The following is a 23,983-nucleotide window of genomic DNA, read 5'->3' as shown; positions in this document are numbered from 1 at the left end:
GATGTCTGACATAATCAGGATGCATTATCCATAACAAAATGCTCTTTATCAAGAAAATCTGCAGGGGACTGTAGAGAAAGGGGACAGTGACTAAGACTCCGGGCCTCCAGATTAACCCTCTGACCAAGCGACAGCATAAGCATCTAAAGCAGCCAAGAAGGTTTCACTTAAAAAAAAAAAAAAAAAAGCCAAGAACTCAGCACAGTATTAAAAACACTGCATTCTGTGACTCACACCTACTTCAAGGGACCTGCACTGGGTCCCTTTCCTGATGTCACCTAAGGAAATGAAAAATGGGAGCATGATAATAACAGAGACTATTTAGGGAGCTTTGGGGGTAAGCACAAATAAGATTACAAAATTAAATATGAATGGACCGAATTCTCTAAACAAATGGCACCAGAGTAAGTTAAAAAATTAAAGTCAAGGAAATGATTCCTTACAAAAAGTCGACTTAAATCCAAATTTTGGTGCGGTTTATGATGGTAGTTCCTGGTCCAGTGCAGGACCTCTGGTTGTCCTGGATGTGTTAGGGATGCTGTGAACGTGAGCATGCATGCACGGTCTTGGGGATGGTGTGGACTAAAGGATTCACTTTGCCCAAAAAAGGTCTAGCATTGTCCCTGGCTCTTGAGAGGTCACCTCTAAGCTCTTGAGAAGTCCTGCCTTTGTTTACCTGGGGGCCTTGGGAGATGCCCAATAGCTTATGATAACAATGACACTTACAGCGAGGGTTTTGTGCTATCAAGGGCCTGATCCCTGGAGGGACTGGAGACAAAGGTCCGTGGTGCAGGGGCTCAGCCTCATGTACGTGACTGATGCCCGTTACAAACCCTGTGCTTCACAACGCAGGTGAGTTCCCTCCATGGCAGTATTCCACGTATGTTGTATATCACTGCTGCGAGAATTAGACGTGTCCACAATCCACTGTAATACCAAGGATACTGGTATAGGAAAGTGCCTTCCTGGCCAAATCACATGGAAATCGAAGCGCTCTACCCTGTTGGTGACCTGGAAGAAATCGTATTGTTGAATATTCTTGCTGGTTTTCAAAGGAGGAAGATCCAGGTGCCTTTACCGATGCATAAAATCGACACTCTGGTGACTTGGGGCTGCACCTCGATAGGCTGTCACCAACTGGTGGTCATGCCCCAGAGAGAAGGGGCCAGCTGGCAGACATAAATTGCATTTCACATGCACACGGTGCTGTTGTTTCTTTGGTGTCCATGTGTGAGGCTCCAAGTGTTTGGCGTCATCTGTTTACCCAGAGTCCTGGCTAACACAGGGCAGCTAATCCCCACATGATGTCACCCAGCCAATGCCTAATTTGTCCAATTAGCAACCTAATTTAAAAAGCACTCTGAAAATACCAGTGCAAGGCTATATTGCTTTTGCCTATCTCCCTCCTTCCTGGTACATTTCTCCAGAGTAATTTTTACTCAGTGCCTTTGCTTTCTCGTGAGTTGGTCGCTCCCTGGGACCTCGTTTTTATGGATGCCTTCAATCCATCAGTCTGTTCTTTTCCTCTCTGCCTTTCGCAACATCTTGCTTGTCACCTCCCCTGATAATCCGTCATTCTCCTAATAAAAACAGGAATTTCAGGGTGAAGGAAGTAGTTACCGGGCACTTAGTATACGTTGGGCGTTATGCTAAGAACTTTGCACAGCTTGTTTCTAGAATGTCCCAGAGGTGGGTACTATTCTTGGCTCCATTTCACACATGAGAAAACCAAGTTAAGGGGCCCAGCTTCCAAGTGTGGAAGCCTGGACCCCAACCCATGGGTGGACAGTTCCTGAGCCTTTTCTCTCATCTTGTAACCACATGGACCCCTCCATCATCACCTTGGGGTCCTTTGGCGGCACCTCTTCTACCTCCTCCTCTATATGCGCTGGACATTTTAGAGACATTTAGGATGCCCCGTACTGTGTCCTTTCATCCTCCCTCTGGTTCATACCCAAGGCTTCCCATCTTTCCTCTCTCTTGTTGACTTCCAAGTCTACACTTCTACAGTCAAAATGGCGCCCTCTTAGCTCATTGTGTGTGAACCGCCTCTTGCCCTTGGATTGTTCTGTCTTCTGTATCGGTTGTGGCTCGATGTGTCATCGGTATCAAGGAGAACCTTTTCTCTGGGACAGTAGGCACTAAGAGCTGGCACAGATTACAAAGGATGTTGTTCATATAAGATGGGCATGAGCCATTTGCTTGGTGGATTATAAGAAAGGCAGCCCAGGAAAACCAAACCAAACAAAAAACTAATGGCAGCTTCCTTGGGGGTCTACAATTTGAAAGTCATATTAATGTCATTAAAAGGGTTGAATGTCAAGAATCGGAGCCAGTCTACTCTGTTTATGTAACAAAAGAATGGCGGTCTCCCAGGATTGTTCGCAACTTCCTGGGTTTACATTTCAAGTGATCCAATCAGTAGACAAGAGGGGCAGTCAAGGCAGGCTGGGCTGATTCTAGGTTTCAGTAAATTCTCCACCCACAATTAATATTCCAAATGTGGGGAGTATGTATCTGTATCCACCTGTCATCCTGCTCATTGTTGGTGACTGTGGTGAACTGCACAAGGTGTCCACAACCAGATTCCACAACTGGGGCTCATGGTGTTGCTCTCAAGTGGATTTCCTTGGCTTTGCTGTCCTCACTGCCATCTTGTTGGGCTTCTTTGGGTTTCTTTTCCCCATTGCTGTCTTGTTGGACTTTCCTGGCTTAGCTGTCCCCACCACTGTCCTATAGGACTTGCTCAGCTTAGCTGTCTCCATCACCATCTTGTTGGATTTCCCTGGCTTTGCTGTCCCCACCACCATCTTGTTGTCCATTGGTCCAGCTTTGGAAACTCAGAGCTGCCTCAGTACTGCTCGGACAAGAGACCTGGAGAAAAGCCAACATGGCGCTTGGACCCGGAAGACCCAGAGCATCATGAAACTGTGATCTGTAGGCACGTCTTCATGAAATGACCTGTGGATCCCTTAAATGAAGTGTGAGCCCCACACATTTACCTGGCATGAATGTGGGGCACCATACACAGGCAAAATGTGGGTGCTCTGTTGGAAGAACACCATGCATCCTTAGTTTCTTTCCTTATTAGAAAGTGAGGGATAGGAAGGGAAGAATGCGTTGCACTTGGCATCCCTAAGTGGAACTCAACGTCCTTTGTGCAGATTTCCATCTCTCAGGTGACTCATGCTCTGCAGTCACCACCCAGAGGTCACAAAAAGAGAATAGGTTTCTGGGGACATAGCAGCCTTTGGGGTCCCTCATGACACCACCTAAGGATTTGGAGCCTGAAAATCCATTTTGATGTGATTTATAAACCCATTCAAGCATATTTTCTGGGAGCCCTGACTCTGGGAGACGTGGAGCAATGTGTATTCTGACTTCTGTTTTTCTCTAGAGTATACCTGAATGTCTACCCCGGTGTGGCTGAATGTGGCAGCATCTACTTACAAGAGTCAGTGTCTGTCGCCGTGAGGACCCGTCATGGATCATCATTAGCTTTAAATTAGAAGCAGGTGCAGAAGCAGGTTCTAAGGATAAATAGGATGAATGCAAGAAGCAAGCCACAACAAGTTGGTATGTGGCCTCCCTGCTAGAGAGATCCATGACCCAGAAAGGCAAGAATACGATGGTCAGCACTTTGGAGTGCTTGGCACCCACAAGGTTACTTAGCCCTGTGCCTTGACAAGACAGAAATTTAAATACATACTTGATAGCTTCTGTGCCATGTCAGCTGAACACGCCAGAGCAGACACAAGACCTGACATGCACACCGTCCTGTATTTGCAGCATGGCTGTAAGCTGGGGAGGCCAAAGTATATCCTTGTGTCTCAGTGGTGGAAGCACTTACAACAGTAAGTGTTTGGCATGATTCCAGCGCTCCCGCCCTGGGTTTGCCAGACAGCTTTATGCGTGATGACAATCAGGTTTAGCTTGCAGCTAATGCTTACGGGCCCTTTGCTAGATTGCAGACACTGCACCGTGTTCTTGGTTGGCACACGGTTGCATTTACAGCTCACATGAGCCCCCCCCAAAATGAAGGCATTTTCCCACCCTGCAGATGAAGACCCTGCTATTAGAGTGAATGTTTGTGCCTCCAAAATTCACATGTGGAAACCTAACTCCAAATGTGTTAGGAGATGGGCCTTTGGGAGGTAATTAGCATTACATGAGGTCATGAGAGTGGGACCCCCATGATGGGATTGGTGTCCTTATAAGACAAGACTCCAGAGAGCTTGTTCTCTAGCTCCTGTCCGCCATGTAAGGACAGAACAAGATGGCGACCATCAACAAGCCAAGAAGACTGCTCTTACCAGATACCAACCACACGGGCAGCCTCATCTCAGACCTCCAGCCTCCAGCCTGCTCACCTTTAAGCAATGTGGTCTGTGGTGCTTTCTTATGGCATCCCCACCAGACTGATATAACCCCATAGCTCGAGGGGATGGAGGGACCCACCCAAAGTTACCCAACCAACAAGTGCCTTGGAGGTGAAATCAGACTCAGGCAGTCAAGTGGGAACATGTGCCCAAATGTGAATATGTGCATTTGTGAACCTCCATGGGATGCTCTTGAACCAAGTCAGGGGAGGGTCTTGCGGGTGGCCTTTTTCTCCCATTAACATTTAAGTCTCCCCAGCCATGGAGACGAGGAACCTCTTAGGCCAGGAAGAAGCATCTTTATAAATGAGAGACAAGAGCGCATATCCCTCTAGGTGACAGTTGTGAATCTCAGAAATAGGGGGTCTTCCAGTGTCTGCTCTGCCATGTAGAGTTTGCTGGTTGCCACTCTGTCCTCATACGAAAAAAGCAAGAGACTGAAAACCAGCAAGTCTTCCTAGGTCCTCAGAGAATGGCAATCACAGGGCCAACTGCTGTCCTGAAAACTGGAGGCGTGCGCACACACACACACACACACACAGATGCACATAGGTGGATGCTGAGGATCGCGGGTTAGCAGGAGCAGAAGCTCCCACGGGTCCAGGCACAGGTGGGAACGCTTGCAGAGTGATTGATGAGCTTCTCGAGTCTGAGTGTGGACAAGCCTGAGAATTTGGAATCCCCAGGACTCAGTCTGGTCCAGGTGGAGGAGGCTGCACTTTTTGGGAGATCCCCCGTGGGAGCGCCACCTGGTTCCAATGATGAATATTGGAGAAATACTCCATCCTGCAGTGGGAGGGCGATGGTAGCCATTTTGGAAAATGCCCAGAGAATTCCCGTCCCCTCCTGTCCTCACGGGAAAGTGTTTCACCAGTGCCTGAATGGTCTGTGGGGAATGAAATACTCACTCTGGAATTTGACAGATACTTTGTGTGGGTGAGTGAAGGCAATGGTGTTTTCTTAGCACTTCCGTCAGGGTGCTAGCAAGGACATGTGTGGCTAAGAAACACCACCTTGTTCTAAGGCAGCTGGCTTCCCTGCTCACCCTGTCCAGACATCCTCCCACTGTGGGGCACTGATGCCAAGCATGACCAAGCCAGACCATCTGTTTGGAGGAACCCAAGTAGGAGACACCTTAAGCACAGCTAACCCGGATCTCACCATCCACAGACATTCTGGGTTGAATTGTGTCCCCAGAATTCATATGTAGGAGTCCTGGACCTCAGAATGGAACTGTATTTGGCTATAGGGCCTTTGGAGAGGGGATTAAGGTAAAATGAAGTCAGTAGGGTGGGCCCTGATCCCATAACACTGGAGTCTTTGTAAGAAGAGGGGATGAGGACACAGACACACAGAGATGGATGACCATATGAGGACACGGGGAGGACACAGAGTCTACATGCCCAGGAAAGGGGCCTCCGGAGGAACCAACCTCAGCCCCCCTTGGATCTCAGACCCCCAGCCTCGGCCCCGCCTGGATCTCAGACTCCCAGCCTCGGCCCCGCCTGGATCTCAGACTCCCAGCCTCCAGGACCGGGAGAGAATAAATACGTGTTGTGTAAGCCTCTCTGATCACAGTACTATTACCGCCAACCTCGTGAACTCCTACAACAGGAAATTCAAACATTATTCTCTGAAGAACATTACTGCTAAAATCATTACCATTTGGGTATCTTGAAATTGGCAAGAAAAAGGCAATTCAGATAGGCTGCAGGCAGAAAGAAAAAAAAAATCTCAAAAGAAAACAAAACAAAACTGATCGGATGGAGTCAAATATTATGACAAATGCAAACACTTTAAGTCTGTGCCTTAAAAACACTGGCAGACCCTTACAAAATAAGGACTGAGTTGACATTAGTTTCTAAAAAGATAACCAAGGACTTTATTTTTTTTGGTAACAGAGAATATTTTTTTGACTGTAGCACATGTTGACTGTTTGGATCTGACCCAGAAGAAAAAGACAATGCAATTCCCCCGTTGTGTGTGTGTGTGTGTGTGTGTGTCCATTGGTCCGGAGATGCTGTATCCATCTTTCTAAATTGTTTGCTTTGTGAGTGCTTCAAAAGATAACCCCAAAGAAAGGACAGTCAGTGGTTCCCAGGCAGGAAATGCAGGAATGGGAGAGACCCGTGGGGAATTTTCCTCTCCCCTGACTTGACAGATGTGCCTATTTACATAGTTAACCTCACTGAGAACGCCATGTTTGTGTTTCGCAATGCTCCTTCTGGGAGCTTGTATGTCACCCACATGCATTGTTTCCAGCCAAAGATGCCAGTTGACCTTCTACAAACCCAGTGGTGTGCAGATGTGCTTTTGATTTTACCAGTTTTGTAGACAGTATCATTTCCAGGCTGATGGCTAGATGTGAGATCATTTTGCCAGACTTCAGTATTTCTGGCATCTCAAGCTAAAGGTTTATTTGAGGCCAGTCATGGAGTTATTTGAATGTGCTGATAATTTTTTTTTTTTTTTGCTATTGGAAAGATTTCTAAAAGTATGTAAATGATATATACCTTTATATGTTATTTACTTTATGTATTTGCATTATATATAAACATAATATACAACATAATATAATATATACTATGTATTAAATGGTACATATGATATATATTATATAATATGTATTATATTTATATACTATTTATTTCATATATATTACATATAGTATAATATATACCACAATAAATATCATATACAGGGGCGCCTGGGTGGCTCAGTCGTTAAGCGTCTGTCTTCAGCTCAGGTCATGATCCCAGCATCCTGGGATCAAGCCCCGCATCGGGCTCCCTGCTCGGCAGGAAGCCTGCTTCTTCTCCCTCTCCCACTCCCCCCTGCTTGTGTTCCCTCTCTCGCTGTGTCTCTCTCTGTCAAATACATAAATAAAATCTTTACAATATTATATACAAATATATGTAATTTCTGTATTTGGGGCACCTGGGTGGCTCAGTCGGTTGAGCATCTGACCCTTGGTTTTGGCTCAGGTCATGATCTCAGGGTCATGGGATTGAGCCCCATGTCAGGCTATGCACTCAGTGGGGAATCTGCCTGTCCCTCTCCCATCCCCTCTGCTCCTTACCCCACTCAATGTGCTCTCTCTCTCTCAAATAAGTAAATAAAATTTAACAAAAAAGTTCTGTATTTAATATATAATAATATATACAGATAGCCTTTGGTTTGGCAGATGTCTGTGACACTACATTTAGAAAGGGTTCAGATGTCCCTGTATTCTAATTGACATGTGGTCTTACGGCTGCATTAATCTGAGAGCATAATAAAGCAGCACTGACATTTTTTCAGGGTGCTTTGAGGATGTGCATGCACCCCAAAGTGTTGTGCAACAGCTTCCATTTGAGCCCGGGTTTCTGTGCTCTCCCACGGTGATTAACGCCTTTTGCATTAGCTTGCCGCAAAGCCTCCATCAGTCCAAGCACCCTGGCCAGACTTTTCCATCATCTGTGGGCATGTCTCAGCCATGTGATGCAGAAAGAAACAGTTTCCTGGGAGAAAAAGAAAACACATAAAAGACAGTCCCCTGCGCAAAAAAAGTCCACCGTTGGGCAATGCTGTGGTCCTTTGGAGGAAAAACAAAACACGTTCTGTGTCTTGATGGCGTGCGTTCTCTGGGAAGGTTTAACAGTGTTGATGAACAGGTTCTGCCAAATCTTAATGTGTACTTTATGAGCACGGGAGGGAAATGATGCGGAAAATCGATGTGGCACCCCAACAAAATGACAGTCATTACTGTGCGGATGCTGGGACCTCATTCCCAGATCTGATCATCAGGCCCCCGGGTGTGCTGCTGAAAGACGCAGGGCAAAGCGTTTGGCTCAGGATGAGAAGTGCTGTAATTTACAAGAGGGACAAATAATACTGGGATGCTTTCATCTTCCCCTTGATGGGATGCATAACAGCTTCAGGGACAATGATTTGGGAGGCAGTACTCACTGTACGCCATCATCTTCATGAAATATTCATAAAGTAAACATAGAGCACCAGGCACCATCATGCCTTGTTTGTCTGCAAGTCAGTGGAGAGAGGATAGCCCAAAATAAGAAACTAAACAAAACAAAACAAAGCGATATCCTGTTCTTAGGTAACATAAAACAAACAAAAAAAACCCAAGACCTGTTATTGAAATTGATTCTTTACTTCTGTTTTTATGAAGTAAGTCCAAAAAACTTCCTGAAGTGTAACCATGATAAGCCAGAGGTGATATTTACAGAGGTGGTAAATTCTGGAGTTCCCCATAGTGCCCAAAGAATTTTTAAAAATCTGACATATTTAGAAGGTTTCATTATGTCCCCTATGTCTGAAAACTTGATTAATAGTGTAATCAATTCATTTAGAGATTATCAGAGTCTGGATGTTTTCAGGGCAGCTTGTTTAAGAGAAGAAGGAAAGAAGAGAGGGAGGGAAGGAAAGAAGGAAGGATGGAAGGAAGAGGAAGGACGGAGGGAGGGAAGGAAAAGGGGGGAAATGAAGGAGGAAGGAAGGAAGGGGGAAAGGAAGAATGAGGAAGGATGGAGGGAGGGAAGGAATGAAGGGAGGAAGAGAAGGAGTAAAGGAGGGAAGAGAGAGGGAGAAGGAAGGAAACCGGACCCCAATCCTACAAGTTCAGGGAACTGAATTTAACCTGCAACCTGAATGAGACTGGAACAGGATCTCGAGCTACAGCTGACAGCCCAGCCCCGTCTGACACCTTGGCTTCAGCCTCCTGAGACCCTGAGCTGAGGACCCGGTGTTACCCCACCCAGACTTCCCGTTTAAAGAACTGGGACATAATAAGTGGGTGTCATTTCAAGCCAGTACATGTAGGATGTGTTGTTACACAGCATAGCTAGCTCCTACAGCTGGCTCCTCAAGCCCTCAGTCCTGCCCAGAGGGAAGATGGTCCTATATGTGGATGTGCATCTATACTCCCTGGGTTCGAGCTGTTCATCTGCTGTCTATACCCAAGAAACCACACTCCCTTCTCACCAGTGAGCAATGAGGGGGAGCCTTAGAGCCTCCAAGGAGGGGAGATGCTGTAGATAGCAATTCTCTTCATGTCCTAAAAACCTGATTATGTACCACTGTTTCACTGTGCATCCCACGTGGCTGATGCTTGTCCTTTTTCTACCTGGTCTGTTAGCACCTTTGGCTCACCCATAATATCACCACTCAGCATGCTGGTTACATGGGCACAGGAGGGCATTTTATTGGGGTCCCATTTCCCTCATTTCTGGGCACCAAGCAATTCCCTTGAAGCATTTGAATTTTTTTTTATGACCGAGGTATTTATGGAGGTACCTGTGTATTTTAGGTTGTCCAAGTGATTTTTTTAAAGGCATATGGTATGATGATTTATTGTACATATACATTTCAAAATGATCACTCTACTCGATTCAATTAACACATCGATCATCTCACATAACTGCTACCTTGTTTGTGCAGTAAACAAACTTCTGATCTCCACGCAGTAAATTCCAGTATATAATTCCAGTGCTGTTAACTATCATCGTCGTGCTGAGAACTTGGAGCTGGAACTTCATACCCTTTGACCAACATCTCCCCATTCCCCGTCCCTAAAACCCCTGCCATCTGCCATCCTGTGTTTCTGTGTGTTCGACGTTTTTAGATTGCATACGTTAGTGAGATCATGCAGTATTTGTCTTTCTCTGTCTGAATTCTCTCACTGAGCATCATGCCCTCGAGGTCCATCCTCATTGTGACAAATGGCAGGATCACCTTCTGTTTCAAGGCTGAGTCATGTTCCATTCTGTGGATGGACCACCTCTTCCTTATCCATCCATCCATCAATGGGACCTTGGGTTGCTTCCATTCTTGGCTACTGTGAAGAATGCTGCAGTGAGCATATCTCGTTACTCCCCTGCTTTCATTTCCATTGGATGTGTACCTAGTGGTGCAATTGGTGGATTATAGGGTAGCTCTATTTTTAACTTTGGGAGGAACCTCCATGCTGTTTTCCAGAGTGGCTGCACCAGTTTGCATTCCCACCCACTGTGCACGAGGGTTCCCCTTTCTCCACATGCTCACCAACACCTGTTACTTCTTGTCTTTTTGATGCTGGGCATGCTAACAGGTGCGAGGTCACCTCCCCTTGGGTTTCGATTTGCATTTCCCCCATGGCTGGTTATGTAGACACTGGCATGGGATCCAATCAGGGAACTCCTCCTTAGGAATTGAATTTTAAGGGGTACACCGTGCTGACCAGCAGGCATGAAGCCCTTGCTAACATCCTTGTGATGTTCTAATACCTAAGCCATGTGCAGCATCCACACTGCACCTGCATTAAGGAGCAACCCATGAGCATCAGGGCTGGTGCAGCCCTGTGGGTGCATAAAGCAAATTAGATCTGCAGGGGGATGGTTCCCCTCCTTGGAGAAGGAATTGTTTCCAAGCTCTTTAGAAAACCCTGTTTCTATGCAACAAGCTGAGTGCTTCCTAATCGACTGGTCTATGCGTTGGTTCCAAGCTGCTCTTTTCTCTTTATGTTGAAAGCACTTTTGGGGGCACCTGCTGTTTGTCTTGGGGCTGATCAAGTGTGTTCTGTCAATTTCCACTTTCCTAATAAATGCGGGCGACACAGCCGTCTTCATACTCTATAATCTGAAAATTCCATGCATTTTAACAAAAATGCATACCAAACCTCATGACTTATGTTGTTGTTGTTGGCCTTTTGGGGTTGTGGTTGTTGCCATTTATACTTGAGCTGCTTGGGCTCAAATCTGTAGGGCCTTACAGTGCTGGATGGCTGGGCCAAGTATCTCTAGAGAGAGAAAACCAGTCGGAGACACCGGGAGAAATGGGTTTCCCTGGAGGTGGCGTGGGTATATGTGTGTAGGCATGGACAATATCCCTCTGTAGGGCGGACTCTCTGAGGAGGAGTTTCCCTTGATAAGGACGAGCTGACACTCTAGTGAGCACAGAGAGGTGACGGGTTGCCCTTTCAAGGTGGTTCTAAGACAACATCTGATTTGTAAGACATCTTTGGTTAAGGGATGGGCGTCTTGAATACAAAAGGCTGGGCAGGTGAGACAGCAGCAACCTGAGCAGGTGACTGAGGACGAGCTGCACCTGCCCGGCTGTGCCCACTTTGTCCCTGTGAGGACGGACAGCTGTAGCGCCCAAGCCACCGAGTGCAGGGCCCCAGGTCTCAGATGCTGGCCGTAAGGCTGGGTCGTGGTGCTTGGGTCCTTGTAGGAGGACTGACCAGACAGAACGCTTCAAACAGTACTGTACACCCAGTGTGTCAGAAAGAGAGGGGGCGGTGCACCATGTGGAATGGTGTACTGTTGGAGCTGAGTCTCCCAGTCTTCCTGTCTCGGAGAGGCCGTGTGCGACCCCAGTGCCTCACAGAGTCTTGGGCTCCAGGACAGGCTTCTGGACAAGTGCATGAGCCTCGTTCCAGATGGATGCCCAAGGCCTGACGCCGTTCTCTGCCTGGACGGTGTCAGCACAGCCTACTTCTCTGGGGACCTTCCCTCCCTGCACACCCCACCTGGAAATATAGCCCCAGCGTCCAGCGCTGACAGCACGGCCTCAGAGCCAGGAGAGGGAGGATGAAAATGCTCCTTCTTTCATTCACTTTGCTCCCTCCCTGCCAGGGAGCTCTGCTTCTCTGGCTGTCTGCCTTCCTCTGTCTCTTAGTCTCTGTGACTGTCTCCGACTATCTCTCTGTCTCTGTGCGTCTGTGTCTATCTTTCTGTGTCTCTTTGTGTCTGTGTCTCTATATCTCTGTGTCTGTCTCTTTCTGATGATCTCTCTGTTGCTGTCTCCCTGTCTCTCTCTGTCTGTTTATCCTTATCTCTGTATCCGTCTCTCTGACTATCTCTCTCTGTCTCTGTCTCCCTCTATGTCTGTGTCTCTCTCTGTCTCTCTGTTTCCCTGCCTCTGTGTCTGTTTCTCTGTCTCTCTGGGTCTCTGTGTCTGTCCTTCTGTCTCTCTCTGTCTTCCTCTGTCTCTGTCTCTGCCTCTGTCTCTGTCTCTCTGTTTCCCTTTGTCTCTTTCTTCCTCTGTCTCTGTGTCTGTCTCTGTCTCCCTCTATATCTGTGTTTGTTTCCCTGTGTCTCTGTGTCTGTCTCCCTGTGTCTCTGTCTCTCTGCACTATTTCTCTGTCTCTGTCTCTCTGAGCTGTCTCTCCCTGTCCCTGCCTTGGTCTCTCCGTCTCTTGTGCATGCACACAGAATACTCCCCCCGCCCCCTGTCACAACCGCTTCTTGGGGGCAGGCTCATCTGTGGTGCACACCTGGAGAGCAGGATTTCACGTCTCAACAGACTGGTGCAGTATGTGCATAGACAGCCGGCCCCCACGCCTGCTTCAAATTTATTCTTCAGAGAAACAGAGCAACGTGGGAGGGGCAGGGAGTGCTAAGGAAACTGCCCTCCTTCTGGGCAGACCCTGACTCTTTGTGGGTCCCCGTTCCTCTGATAGCTGCCCCCCTGCCGTGGGGCTTGCCTGAAGTGGGTACAGCAGCTGGAAGCTCCCGGAATGTGGTGTCAGGTCCCGGGATGGCAGTGGCTGCCCCCGAACATGGGCACAGGTGTGCCCCACGTCCTGTTTGCAGATGGACTTTCTGTTCCCCACTGGGGAGCAGGACAGGGTTTCCTGGCACCAGCCAACCTTGGACACAGGGGACAGACGTGTTTGCTGTTGGGACAGGGCTGAGAGCTGTCATTTCCTACTGGTGAAGCCCCTTGCCCACAAACAGTGCCTCTCTGCCTTCCGGGGGGCGTGTTGTTCCTAAATGCACCCCCATTCCATCGTGAGGGGTAGCGGTTACGGGCAGCTGAGTGGAGTCAATTCTACGAGGCTTTTGCTGCTGGGAAACATCTTTGAACAGATAACCTCTCTGGAAATGATCTGCTTTTTTCCCTCCTGTTAGATGCACTTGATTTTGTTTATCCCCAAGGGTTTTTAATTTACGTTTGTGTTTGCGACTTTTTCATCTGTGTGTATAGATGTTACTGGTGGGGTCAAGTGCTTTCCAGATTTTGTCTCCTCCCCTTCTGGTGCTGCCTTGTTGCAGATTTTTCTATTACAACAATGCAAACTTCATCAAACGAAACAACTCAGCACTTTTTTTGCCTGTGTCTGGAGTCAGTCAGTAGAGGTGCAATGGTCTGTTCTTTGAAAGTATAAAAGAATTAGCTAAAACACCATCACCACCCTCCCCTCTTTTCTGGATGCCGTTCTTTTGTAATTTTTCTATTGCTCTTGTATTCGTTGGTCTGATTACTCCTAATTTCCTTGATTAGGCTATAATAATCAGTATTTTCATGGAAAAGTATTCATTTCCCTGAAATTTTCATCTTTTTGTTACCAATTTCACATATTAATGTAGAGAGAATAAGGAACCCATAATTATAAAATCTTCCTCGTTACAAAAGACTCGTTCCTATTTGTAAATTTGCATTCTTCAGCCTTGTCAAGTGTCTTAATCACAGCCTTCTCTGAGTCCTTCTTTCTTTTCTTGTCTGTCGATCTGCCAAATGCTCAAAGATGGACCCTCACTAAGCCTCCCAAGAATTGGGATTCTCGCTGTCTCTCCCTGCGTATGCAAGAGTTCTTGAGAAATATAGCTCAGTATTGTGCTACTCTGAAGAAGATGTGGCAGGAAGTGGCACAGCATTACCATAGTGCATCGTATTGATTGAGCATTGAGTCCATACCTAATAATTCTCTGTGTCCCATTAACATTTTAATCTTGAGTTATCCCTACCTTGTAGGAATGGGGTCATTCCCCCATTGTCTTTGCTTGTTTGTTTGGTAACTTTTGGCCTTTCTATTCCTAATCCTCACTTTTCAAAACTATAATCAATATAGAAGAATTCACCACCCCCCCCCTGCAGCGGGAGGCCGCCATATTGGTTTTGAATCAGGACCAGTGGCTCAGGGCTCATGCCTCTTTCCTAGGTCTTCCATTTTGTCTATGTGGATGACTGGTATACCTCACATTTTCCAGTCATGTTTGGCAGATACAGTACTTCTTGCCCCTGAGGGGTACGTTGAAGTCTCAAAACATTTTAACTTCCATTTCTATAAATATCCAAATAAAAGTGGAGGGTATCATTGATGGCGTTCCAGGTAGAATGGAAAATGCCACCCGTGTCTCCTTCTCCCACCTCCAACCCCCAGGTGCCCTGCTGGATCAATGACCCTTGCCCCATTTCCCAATGCACATTTTGGGGCTTGGGCAGGGGAGGAAATGCAGATTTTAGGTGGATGTGCCAACTGATCCCCTAGCAAATGTGATTTCCTGTGTCTTGTCTGAACTCAGTCCTGGTGCTTCTGCTTGACAGGGGTGGTACCCCACGCTCTGCAACTTGCCTAGTATGTTCCCATTGTCAGGGATGGACCCTGTGATGAGTTCTAGTCTGCAGTGACTACTCTGTCCTCCCCGATGGTAGGGCTTGATTTACGGGCGCATATTCCCTATGCAATATCATCCACTCCGCCATGCAGTCCTTCTCCTTCCTGCCAGTGATACCTTGCAGCGGTAAGGGTTGGGGGAGCAGTTCCTGAATTAATGTAGGAAAGCAGGTGTTGATGGCAATAGCGTGCAGAAATGGAGCCAAGCCCTTCGGCTGCCTCACAAGGCAACGATCTCAAAGTGGAAAGGTGACTCTCATGTTTCTGGCTGGTTAGGAACCCTTTCCTCCAGGGAGCGAAGAAAAAGCATCTTCTGACTTTACAAAGAGGCAGTAACATTGCTCTGGTTCTGGAAGCTGAGCGTGTGTGTCTACCAACCCTGTTATCATCGGTTCTAGTTATTGGACGTAGTGAAGGCTTTCCCCCTTTTTGAAAAAAAAAATTATATTCTCATGAATATGTTAGGGGAGTATTTGAATGGTGTCTCAGGAATGCCTATCCAGATGGCACTGTGTTCTAGAACAGCGCTTCCAAACCATCTGTGGCAAAACTTGCCTTTCCCAAATCTGTCACAGATTGATACTGATGTAGATGGGGCAGACAGGAATTACTAGAAAAATAAAATTTAAAAACATGCAAAATGGGGCCTCCAATTTTGCTTTTTTTAAGTCATTGGATTCAGCAAACGTAAAATGACTGTCGATTTTTTTTTTATATTTTCTAAACACTATTCTCAATGTTGGGCTGTCTTATGGCAGACTGGTAACAAACACTTCACAGGAAGGCACCCATCTGTAGCTCTCACTTGGAGGGGCTTTGATCCAGAAGCATGCCTACCCCCACTCCCACTGCATTTCTTTATAGAAAATATTGAAAATGGGTACTTCCTCATCCTCACTGGCCATGCAACTTGGCACGTACAGGCTTTGTTCTTCACACCAAAGAAGCTGGGGACTGTAGATTATCTTAAAATGCCCCTTCCACATGAAAGCAAATACGTATGTTCCAAAACACGTCCCCTTCCAACCTAGTGCTTGTGGCTGGCTCTCCTGTGTTGTGATCATTTTTTTAGATTTATTTATTTATTTTAGGGGGGGAAGAGAGAGAGAGTGAGCAAGTAAGGGGAGGGAAAGGGAGAGAGAGAATCTCAAGCAGAGTCCCTGCTGAGCACGGAGCCCCACAGGGCTCAAGCTTACAACCCTGAGATCATGACCTGAGCCGATACCACGAATCGGATGCTTAACCAGCTGAGCCACCCAGGGGCCCCCATGCTGTGATATTTAAAACGTTTTACAAGAAGCACAAAACAACAAAACCGTGAAGACGTGTCTCCCCCCTGGGTTGTGTGGTACAGTAAGCACTGGTTCTTGGGCATGGGAGCTGTGTTCCCCTCTGTTCTGGGGTCTTGCAACCAATGTCCAAGTGAGCATGTTCCCAAGAGCTGGTCCCGGAGACCCAAAGGGATGTCACCATACAAACACCGTCATGCTGCAGGATGACCCAGGAAAGTGATGTGAGCTCCAAAGGGCTGTGTGCTTCGAGTTCCCCTCTGGAGCTCAGAATACCTTTCCAAACTCACTCGGTGGTTTTTTGATGAATGCAGTTCCTTGAGGTTATAGGTCTGAGGCTCTGACGTTCCTTCTGGCTGTTGGCCAGGGGCTGCTCTCAGCTGCCTAAAGCCACTGGAAGGATCTTGACCCATGGCCTCTCAGAACATGGCGGCTTACTTCGTTAAAGCCAGCAGGAAAACCTCTCTCCAGCAAGCCTTAGCAAGAGGGGATTTACCTAAGGAAACGCAGTCATGGGAGTGACATCCCATCATCTTTGCCATATAACGGAGCCTACTCAAAGAACTGACATTCCATGTTTTGCCTTATTCTGCTGACGAGAAGCAAGTCACAGGTCCCATCCACACTCAAGGAGAGGGGATCATCAAGGGCGTGACTCATGGAGGGTCTTCTTAGGGTGTGTTCCCTGCTTTGTACCTTCATCTTTAAAATCCAGTGTCACTCCCCAGGTGGGATGGAACTTAACTTACTGAGAAACCATCGTAGCTTCCGTGGTAGGTCGGAAGATAATCCGGTGTTTCTGTCCCTTTGCAGTGGAGTTTTTTTACTGCGATCTGGCATCTCTGCAGTCCATCCGGCAATTTGTCCAGAAGTTCAAGAAGAAGAAAATCCCTCTCCATGTCCTGGTCAATAACGGTGAGTCCTGGGGAAATCCAGACATTAACGCTGATGCAGACATGCATGCTAGCTGTCCTGGCAGACAAGTCCTTTCCTTTTTTGGGAAAGCAGGATTTCCATGGATATTCATGGGTATATGTTCTGTGGTCACCGCAGCTTTACTTCATTGATGCATTCGGCTTTTGTCATTGGCATAATCAATTTGAAATGATGGTAAGCCTGATAATACATTGTATGGAGTCAATATTTTCGCTGGCCCATGTGAGCTAATAAGTAAGGTGTGTTATGAATGTGTAAGGGCTGGGCATTTTCACTAATGTTACCGTATTAAATCCTCAGCACATCCCCATGGGGGTCATCAGTATGTGGGCTCCATGCCTGACTGTCTCTTGACTTCTTCCCTGTGGCCAACATTCCTCAAATGGACATGTGGAGTCCACATCTCCCCTTCCCCTGCCTTCACCCTGCCCACCTGTCCATCTTCAACACCAACCAACCTTGACCCTGACCCCTTCTTTCAGCCATGCTCAGCTCTTAAGGGCATCATGGACACATCTTGGTGCCTGAGACATTCCTCTCTTCCCTTGCTGCACTCAAGAGATGTCATAGAAGTTCATCCAAACCCTCCACAGTGAGGAGGCAGTGCCATTAACATGACCAAACTGAATCCATGTAGAACACCAAAACTATCGGAAGCATGGTGGGAAAACACCTGTGTCCATGGAATGTCACACATCGCTTTCAGACTTGGAGACCAGCTGGTCCTGTGTAGGGGAGATAAATGGTAATATTAACAGGGTGAAAGGAACAGCCATCAGTCAAACATGACACCTTCTTTCCAAAATATATAAAACATTTGCTAAATCATTCATCTGTTGGATGGTAGGGAGAACATTGCCATGGGACCCCTCTGCTTCCACTGAGCCCACTTGAATAATCCAGGCGAATTTCCGCAGCTAAAGAGACTTAATTGACTCTCTTCTCCAAAGCCCTTTTGCCATGGAAGGTACCATAGTAAGAAATTACAAGAATGATAATATGGACATAATCTGCAGGGAAGAGGGAGCATAAGTCTACATACTAAGGCTGCACCACATTCGTCCATCTGATTCTGGCTTCCAGGATTCGATTGCTGTCCCTTTGTCTTCTTTCTCTTTGTCTTAATGTGTTTTAACATTTTCTGTCATATCAGTGGGGTTGGTGGACAGGAAGGGGATGCAGATAGACTTCTGCCCAATGCACCTGTTTGACTGGAAATTTCTCAGGGAAGGGAAAGAGGTAGCATATACGACTTGGAGGGTCTGACTCCAGTGATCTATTTACGCATATGGATGTGTGCACATATACCTATGATGTTTGGGTGCCGAACAAAGTTATAACTAACACCACTTCCACCTACTTAGCCTAAAAACAAACAGTGCATGTGTGTTATTAGTGCTGGTGACGCTGGTCCGAAGGCTCAGAATGATTTCAATTTCACTTTCTTCACGGACCTTTGATATTTTTCAAGGTTTCCTGAAATGGGCGCACCTTAAATTTATTTGCAGAAATCAATTATTTGGGATTCCTCTGTCTTGGCGTTAGTGGGGGCTTCCTTGGTCAGGGCATTTATCAGTATTATAAGCGTTGAGAATTAGAATATTATGAATCGCCCAATGTAGACACAAGCTGGTGGGACTATGGGGGATCCAGTCCAAGTAGACATCTTATTTCCTTGATCTACGTAACACCCTCAATAATTAGCGACCAGAGCACTTCATCGTGGAGCAATTTGTCAACAGCAGGACGAAAGCGCTGTGTTGCGCTTATCCAGAATTTGTGAGATATGACAGACACGTACACAACAGGACTCTGTTATATCCATCAATGGGTGCGCCATGATTCACTCTTTGCCCTTCGCTTTCAAGATGACCCCGGTGGTCCTACCATGGCCCCTGTTCTTCTTCTCTGCAGATGGTAAACCAAGCATGCCTAGCTTGTCTAACATTTCTCTAGAGACTGGGACACAGTTTGAATGTGGACCAAGGGAGGCTGGACCCTCTGTACGCTGCATCCATTTTCCCTCTGTAGGGAATCCTGTCCCCACGTTGGCTTCACTGCAGCCAGACTTTCATCCACACACACCTTCCTCTGTGCTCAGGACCTACCATTGCTGCTCCCTGCCCCAGACACATGGAGACACAACACGCTCAGTGTGGAATCCCTGAACCCCAAATGGCACGGACTCTAAGGGAGGATCCCTTGATTTTCCTTGAAATTTCCTCGATTTTCCTTGAAATTTCCTTGATTTCTCTTGAAGTGACTGGACTTTTCCAGCTTCTAGAGGCTGTCAGCCTTCCTTGGCCTCATGGCTGCTTCCCTCCCACATCTTCGAAGCCAGTGAGGTGGCGTCTGCAGCCCCCACTCTGTCTCTCTGTGATGTTTGCTTCTGTCCACACATCACCTTCTCGGACTCTGAGCCTCCCGTCTCCCTCTTGTGAGGGTACTTGTGGTGATCTTGGACCACTGGGGTCTTCCAGGACCATCCCCATCACAGGGTCCCTAACCCAATCCAATCGGCAAAGTCCCTTTATCCATGTTAGGGCACGTATTCACAGGCTCTAGAGACCAGGATGTGGACATCTTTGGGGACATTATTCTGTCCACCATACTGGGATTGGAATGTGGATGTATTTGGGGATGCCGTCCACCACACATGAACCAGGACACGGATGTCTGTGGGGATGTTATTCTGTCTCCCCCATAGGGATCGAGACATGGACATTGGTGGGGACATTATTCTGTCCACTATATGGGGATCAGGATGTGGATATCTGTGGGGACATTACTCTGTCTCCCACTCGGGGATTAAGACATCGACATTGGTGGGGACATTATTCTGTTCACTATATGGGGATCAGGATGTGGGTGTCTGTGGGGACATTATTCTGTCTCTCACACAGGGATTCAAGATGTGGACGTCTTTGGGGGGGTGGTCATCATTCAGCCCACCACACCCACTTTATGTGAGCTCAGTATTTCAGAGGCAGGAACAATACAGTGATAAACAAGCACCCTTGCCCTCATGGAAATCGTTCTCTAGCAAAGGAGATACTCAACAAGTAATTATTCTGTGACATGCCTCACCCTAGAAAATGCCAACCGCAATATGACAACACGGTCATATATATGAAAGAAAAGACTGCATCTCAAACATGATCTGTCTGGAAAGCCCCAGGCTTCTGAAGTGGCATCCCACGGAACCCAGGATAGGAGGAAGGCCACAGGGACAAATGGCCCTGGGGCCAGTGGGGTGACTGGGACTGTGCGGTCAAGATTGCAGATGGATTCACCTCCAGCCCAGTGTGCTCAGACTTAACCTTGATTTACATTCTCATGTGTCTCTCACCTTGGTTTGTGTATGAGCATTCATCCTAGCTGTGTGCAATGAGAATTCTGGGTCAAGATTCTTTTGGAGATATTTGGGAGGAGTCAGCAGATGCAAACAGGTTTTCCAACCACAGCACTTCTCAGAAGAGGACCCTGGCCATGGCATGGTTAGTGTTCAAGAGGGTCTGCAGAATTTCCCAAAACTATTTGCCTGAAACCCTCTTCTGTGATGTTATCTCCTCCCACCAGGGCACCTGGTTAAAAGGATGTGGGTTCACGGGACCCACTTCCGTGAGCCAACCACATGTGTCCCATCTCCTGGAAAACAGCCCCGACTGCACTCCACAAAGGCCACTCCCAGGGGCCAAAGGGAACTAGAATTTGTGCTTTTATTTTTTCTCTCTCTCTTATTTTTTATTCTTGAGATAGGAGTGATCAGGGCCCCTGGGTGGCTCAGTCAGTTAAGCATCTGCCTTCAGCTCAGGTCATGATCCCAGGGTCCTGGGATCAAGTCCTGCAACAGGCTCCATGCTCAGCGGGGAGCCTGCTTCTCCCTCTCCCTCTGCTGCTCCCCCGGCTTGTGCTCTCTCGCTCTCTCTGTCAAATAAATAAAATCTTTTTTTTTTTTTTTTTAAAGATAAGAGTGATCAAGATGTTGTAAATGTTAAGTACTTCAGAAGGGAAATGGTGTTTGCATTTGCTAGTGTGATGAAAATAGAACCAGACTGCCTCTTTCTGGAAGCTCAGGATCCAAGCTGAGGATTTATCCAACACAAGAAGAATCAATAGTATATCTCCTGCAGAGCAAGTGCAGTATTTATAGTTTATTCACATCAAAATTTTATTTATCCAGTCTCTCATCCCCACACCTGATCACAGATAGTTTTGAAATAACTGCACGGAATTGATGTTTTATCCTTGTAGGACTTCTTCCCATACCTCTAATGGATGAATTTCCTAACGTCAAGAATTACTAAAAATAAATATGGCAGTGGTAACCCTTGAGAAATAAAATAACCCTGAGAAGTAAACGATTCTCGCCTGGCCAGGTACATACTGATGGAATTTGCATCCACAGAAGACCGCAGAGCCTTTGAGCGAGGAGTAACATGGTACCTGTTTCTTGGCGGGCAGATGCCTGAGCAGTTTTCCTATTTAGGCACTTGGCGTCCCCTATGCAAAACAGGCTCTGCCATCATCTGGTCTCCCTTCCAGGAACACGGAAGCTAGTGAATCACCACCACACATGCATGCATCAATGGATTATCAGATCCGAATGTGTGTAGACCACTTCTCATCGATGCCTTCTGTTTGTTTTCCAGTGTGTCTCCCTCCCCGTTTCTGCTGTGTGATGGGTTTTCCTAGAACAGAAGGCAGTTGGATGTTCTTCTGGTGGTGGGCGTTTGCAGTGCCATTTGACATGATTTACCATGATGCCAGAACAGTAGGCTGGAGGCTGTGGGTGTGCATTGCATCTCCTGCATTGAACACCTTTGTTCTTCCAAATGCCCTTCATGAGCTTCTAGGAAGTGGGCTGAGAAATACAGTGGTTTTCCAATTATCCAGATGCCCCGGAAGCATGTCACCCAGAAGCTCTTCCAAGAGTTGTGTGTTGTAAAGCACCTGGTCTCAGGTGTCCTCGATGATGCATATGGCAGATCCAAGTGGATGGTACTTTCTGCCAAGATTTGTTGCCCATTTAAGAAACATACTCAGTAAACAATTGGATCCTTATCATCATCATGGTGTGTGGGGTGGGCGTTATGTTTGCCTTTTATGGCAACATGGAGAAAGTTATTCCAGAATGGAAATGGGAATATGGAGCCTGGGCATGCCATGGGGACCCATCCACACGACGGTCTTACCAATGTGTTTCCCATTGGATTCACACTGAAGAATTACTTTGGACACACGTATTTTTGCCTTTGATTTCAACATTTTGACTGGCCCACGTGTGACTGTGGGTTCACTAACCCCTAAGCAATCAACCCCAGTACCCATGCACCTGTGGGTTCATTGCCACCCATCTTGCCTGGAACCACAGGCATTCACTGACCTATAGATTTTCCCAGCATCCTTCTCGAAGGCACGTGGACAACCCTTTCCCTGTTCATGTTTTACAGGCAGAATCAGAATGCTCATTGCTCCGTTCCAGAATGTTCTATTGCCCTATCCCCACATTTTTGTATGCCTTTCCTGACTACCCTGGTTTCCAGCTTCCAGACATCTTTGCTTTTGTTTTCTGTGAGTGTCATTAATGCCTAAGTCAACAGAATTCAAAGCTTGGGCAGGGACAGTGACTCTGAAGGTAGGGGGAGCATTCATTCCCCAGAGTCATGGTGGCATTTCTGAAATGTTCCTCATGTTGTGGAGTGAAGCCATCATCTGGCCACGTGCCACCAGCCAGAAAGTGCCCCCTTCTCTCTCTCCTTTCTGCCTTTCCTGTCTTCTGCAAGACACACAACTCTCTCTCCTTCCCCGTGATTAGGACATACCTTTTCTGTTTCATTGTTTTGCTGCATAAAGAACAACACGTTCTGCATGCAAGTCCACTTCCCAATCCAGCACATGGATCAATGAGTGGATATTTTAATTTTCCTTTTCCCACTTTTTAGCAGGCAAAGGGAGATACTGGGGTCTCAGCAATGCTCACCATGAAGGGACAACCCTCCGATGCACTCATGTGACAGCAATATCTCAAAAACACAAATCCAGTTCCATTGATGCAGTTAAAATTTCTCCCTCAGCACGTGTGAGATGTTCAATAAGTATTATCATCTGAGATTGATGATGCTCTGCACAGGCAGGTGTCTGGGACATTTTGCTTTAGAACAGAGAGGAACATGGAGATTCTCGGTATGCGACAGAATCATGAATTAGGATTAGGATTAGGACGGCTTTGGGTGCAGCTTCTGTCGTGCTGGAATCCCCCACCTCACTTCCATGAGCCCCAGAATGGATTGGACATTTCCAAGAGGTGACCAACCGTATGCATGGCCGTGATGTTCTCGCTGCTCTTTAAAAGTACGCTTTCCCCAGTGATGCTGTTAATGCCAAGAATGTGCTGCAAAAACGGTTTATGATTTCTGGAGTCACCTTGAACTCGCTCTCGGCCCAGAGCATCATTATTGTCAAATTCTTAGAGCCTGGGTCGATGAGTTTGTGCCATGATCTGTCACCAGGACTTGCATCCAACGAAGATCCATGCTGGCATTTCCCCCCAGCTCAACAGTTACCCCACATTTGCTTGTCATGTACGTTATCACAGATAATCCATAACAGAAACGGAATGAGTTGGATATTGTATGCCTTCAGGAGATGAGGCTGTGGACCATTTGCACCCCGGAAAAAACTAATGAGTCCAGCACTTCAGCCCCAGGGGGGTGAAACCCAAGGTCTGTGCACCTGCCCCAAGGTTTGGCGGACCAGAGGCCCCTAGCCATTTTCTCTGCTACCAACTTCCAGGCACTCAGAGGCCATCCCAAGGAAGGGAATAACCTACAACAGTTATATCTTCTATGACAGATTGTCCTTAACTAACTGGATTGAACTGGAACTCACTGCAGAGTAATATCCCAAAATTCAGAATAATCCTTATGGAGCCCCACATCCCCTAAAGTTGCCTCTATTCCATTATATGGGCTATTTTCCAATGAATTTGGATACTTGAAGGC

At 46.9% G+C, this 23,983-nt stretch overlaps 1 protein-coding gene across 3 annotated transcripts in view; it reads left to right on the top strand.

The window, feature by feature from the left end:
* The window catches only part of DHRSX (dehydrogenase/reductase X-linked), a 155,488-nt gene that overhangs the window by 90,893 nt on the left and 40,612 nt on the right, over positions 1-23,983 (top strand). For all 3 annotated transcript variants that reach the window (XR_010406008.1, XM_045873976.2, XM_064573675.1), the window contains exon 4: positions 16,857-16,958. Coding sequence is in view for 2 of the 3 variants with exons in the window: in XM_045873976.2 (XP_045729932.1) it covers positions 16,857-16,958 (102 nt within the window). In the remaining variant the exon portion in view is untranslated. The remainder of the gene's footprint in view (positions 1-16,856; positions 16,959-23,983) is intronic.

This window comes from Mirounga angustirostris, unplaced genomic scaffold (genome assembly GCF_029215605.1).
Source record: "Mirounga angustirostris isolate CCGP_5_RB_7025 unplaced genomic scaffold, mMirAng1.0.hap1 SCAF_11, whole genome shotgun sequence".
Taxonomy (NCBI): domain Eukaryota; kingdom Metazoa; phylum Chordata; class Mammalia; order Carnivora; family Phocidae; genus Mirounga; species Mirounga angustirostris.
Note: the sequence above shows the minus strand (reverse complement) of the source record. Positions and strands in the feature narration are given on the sequence as shown.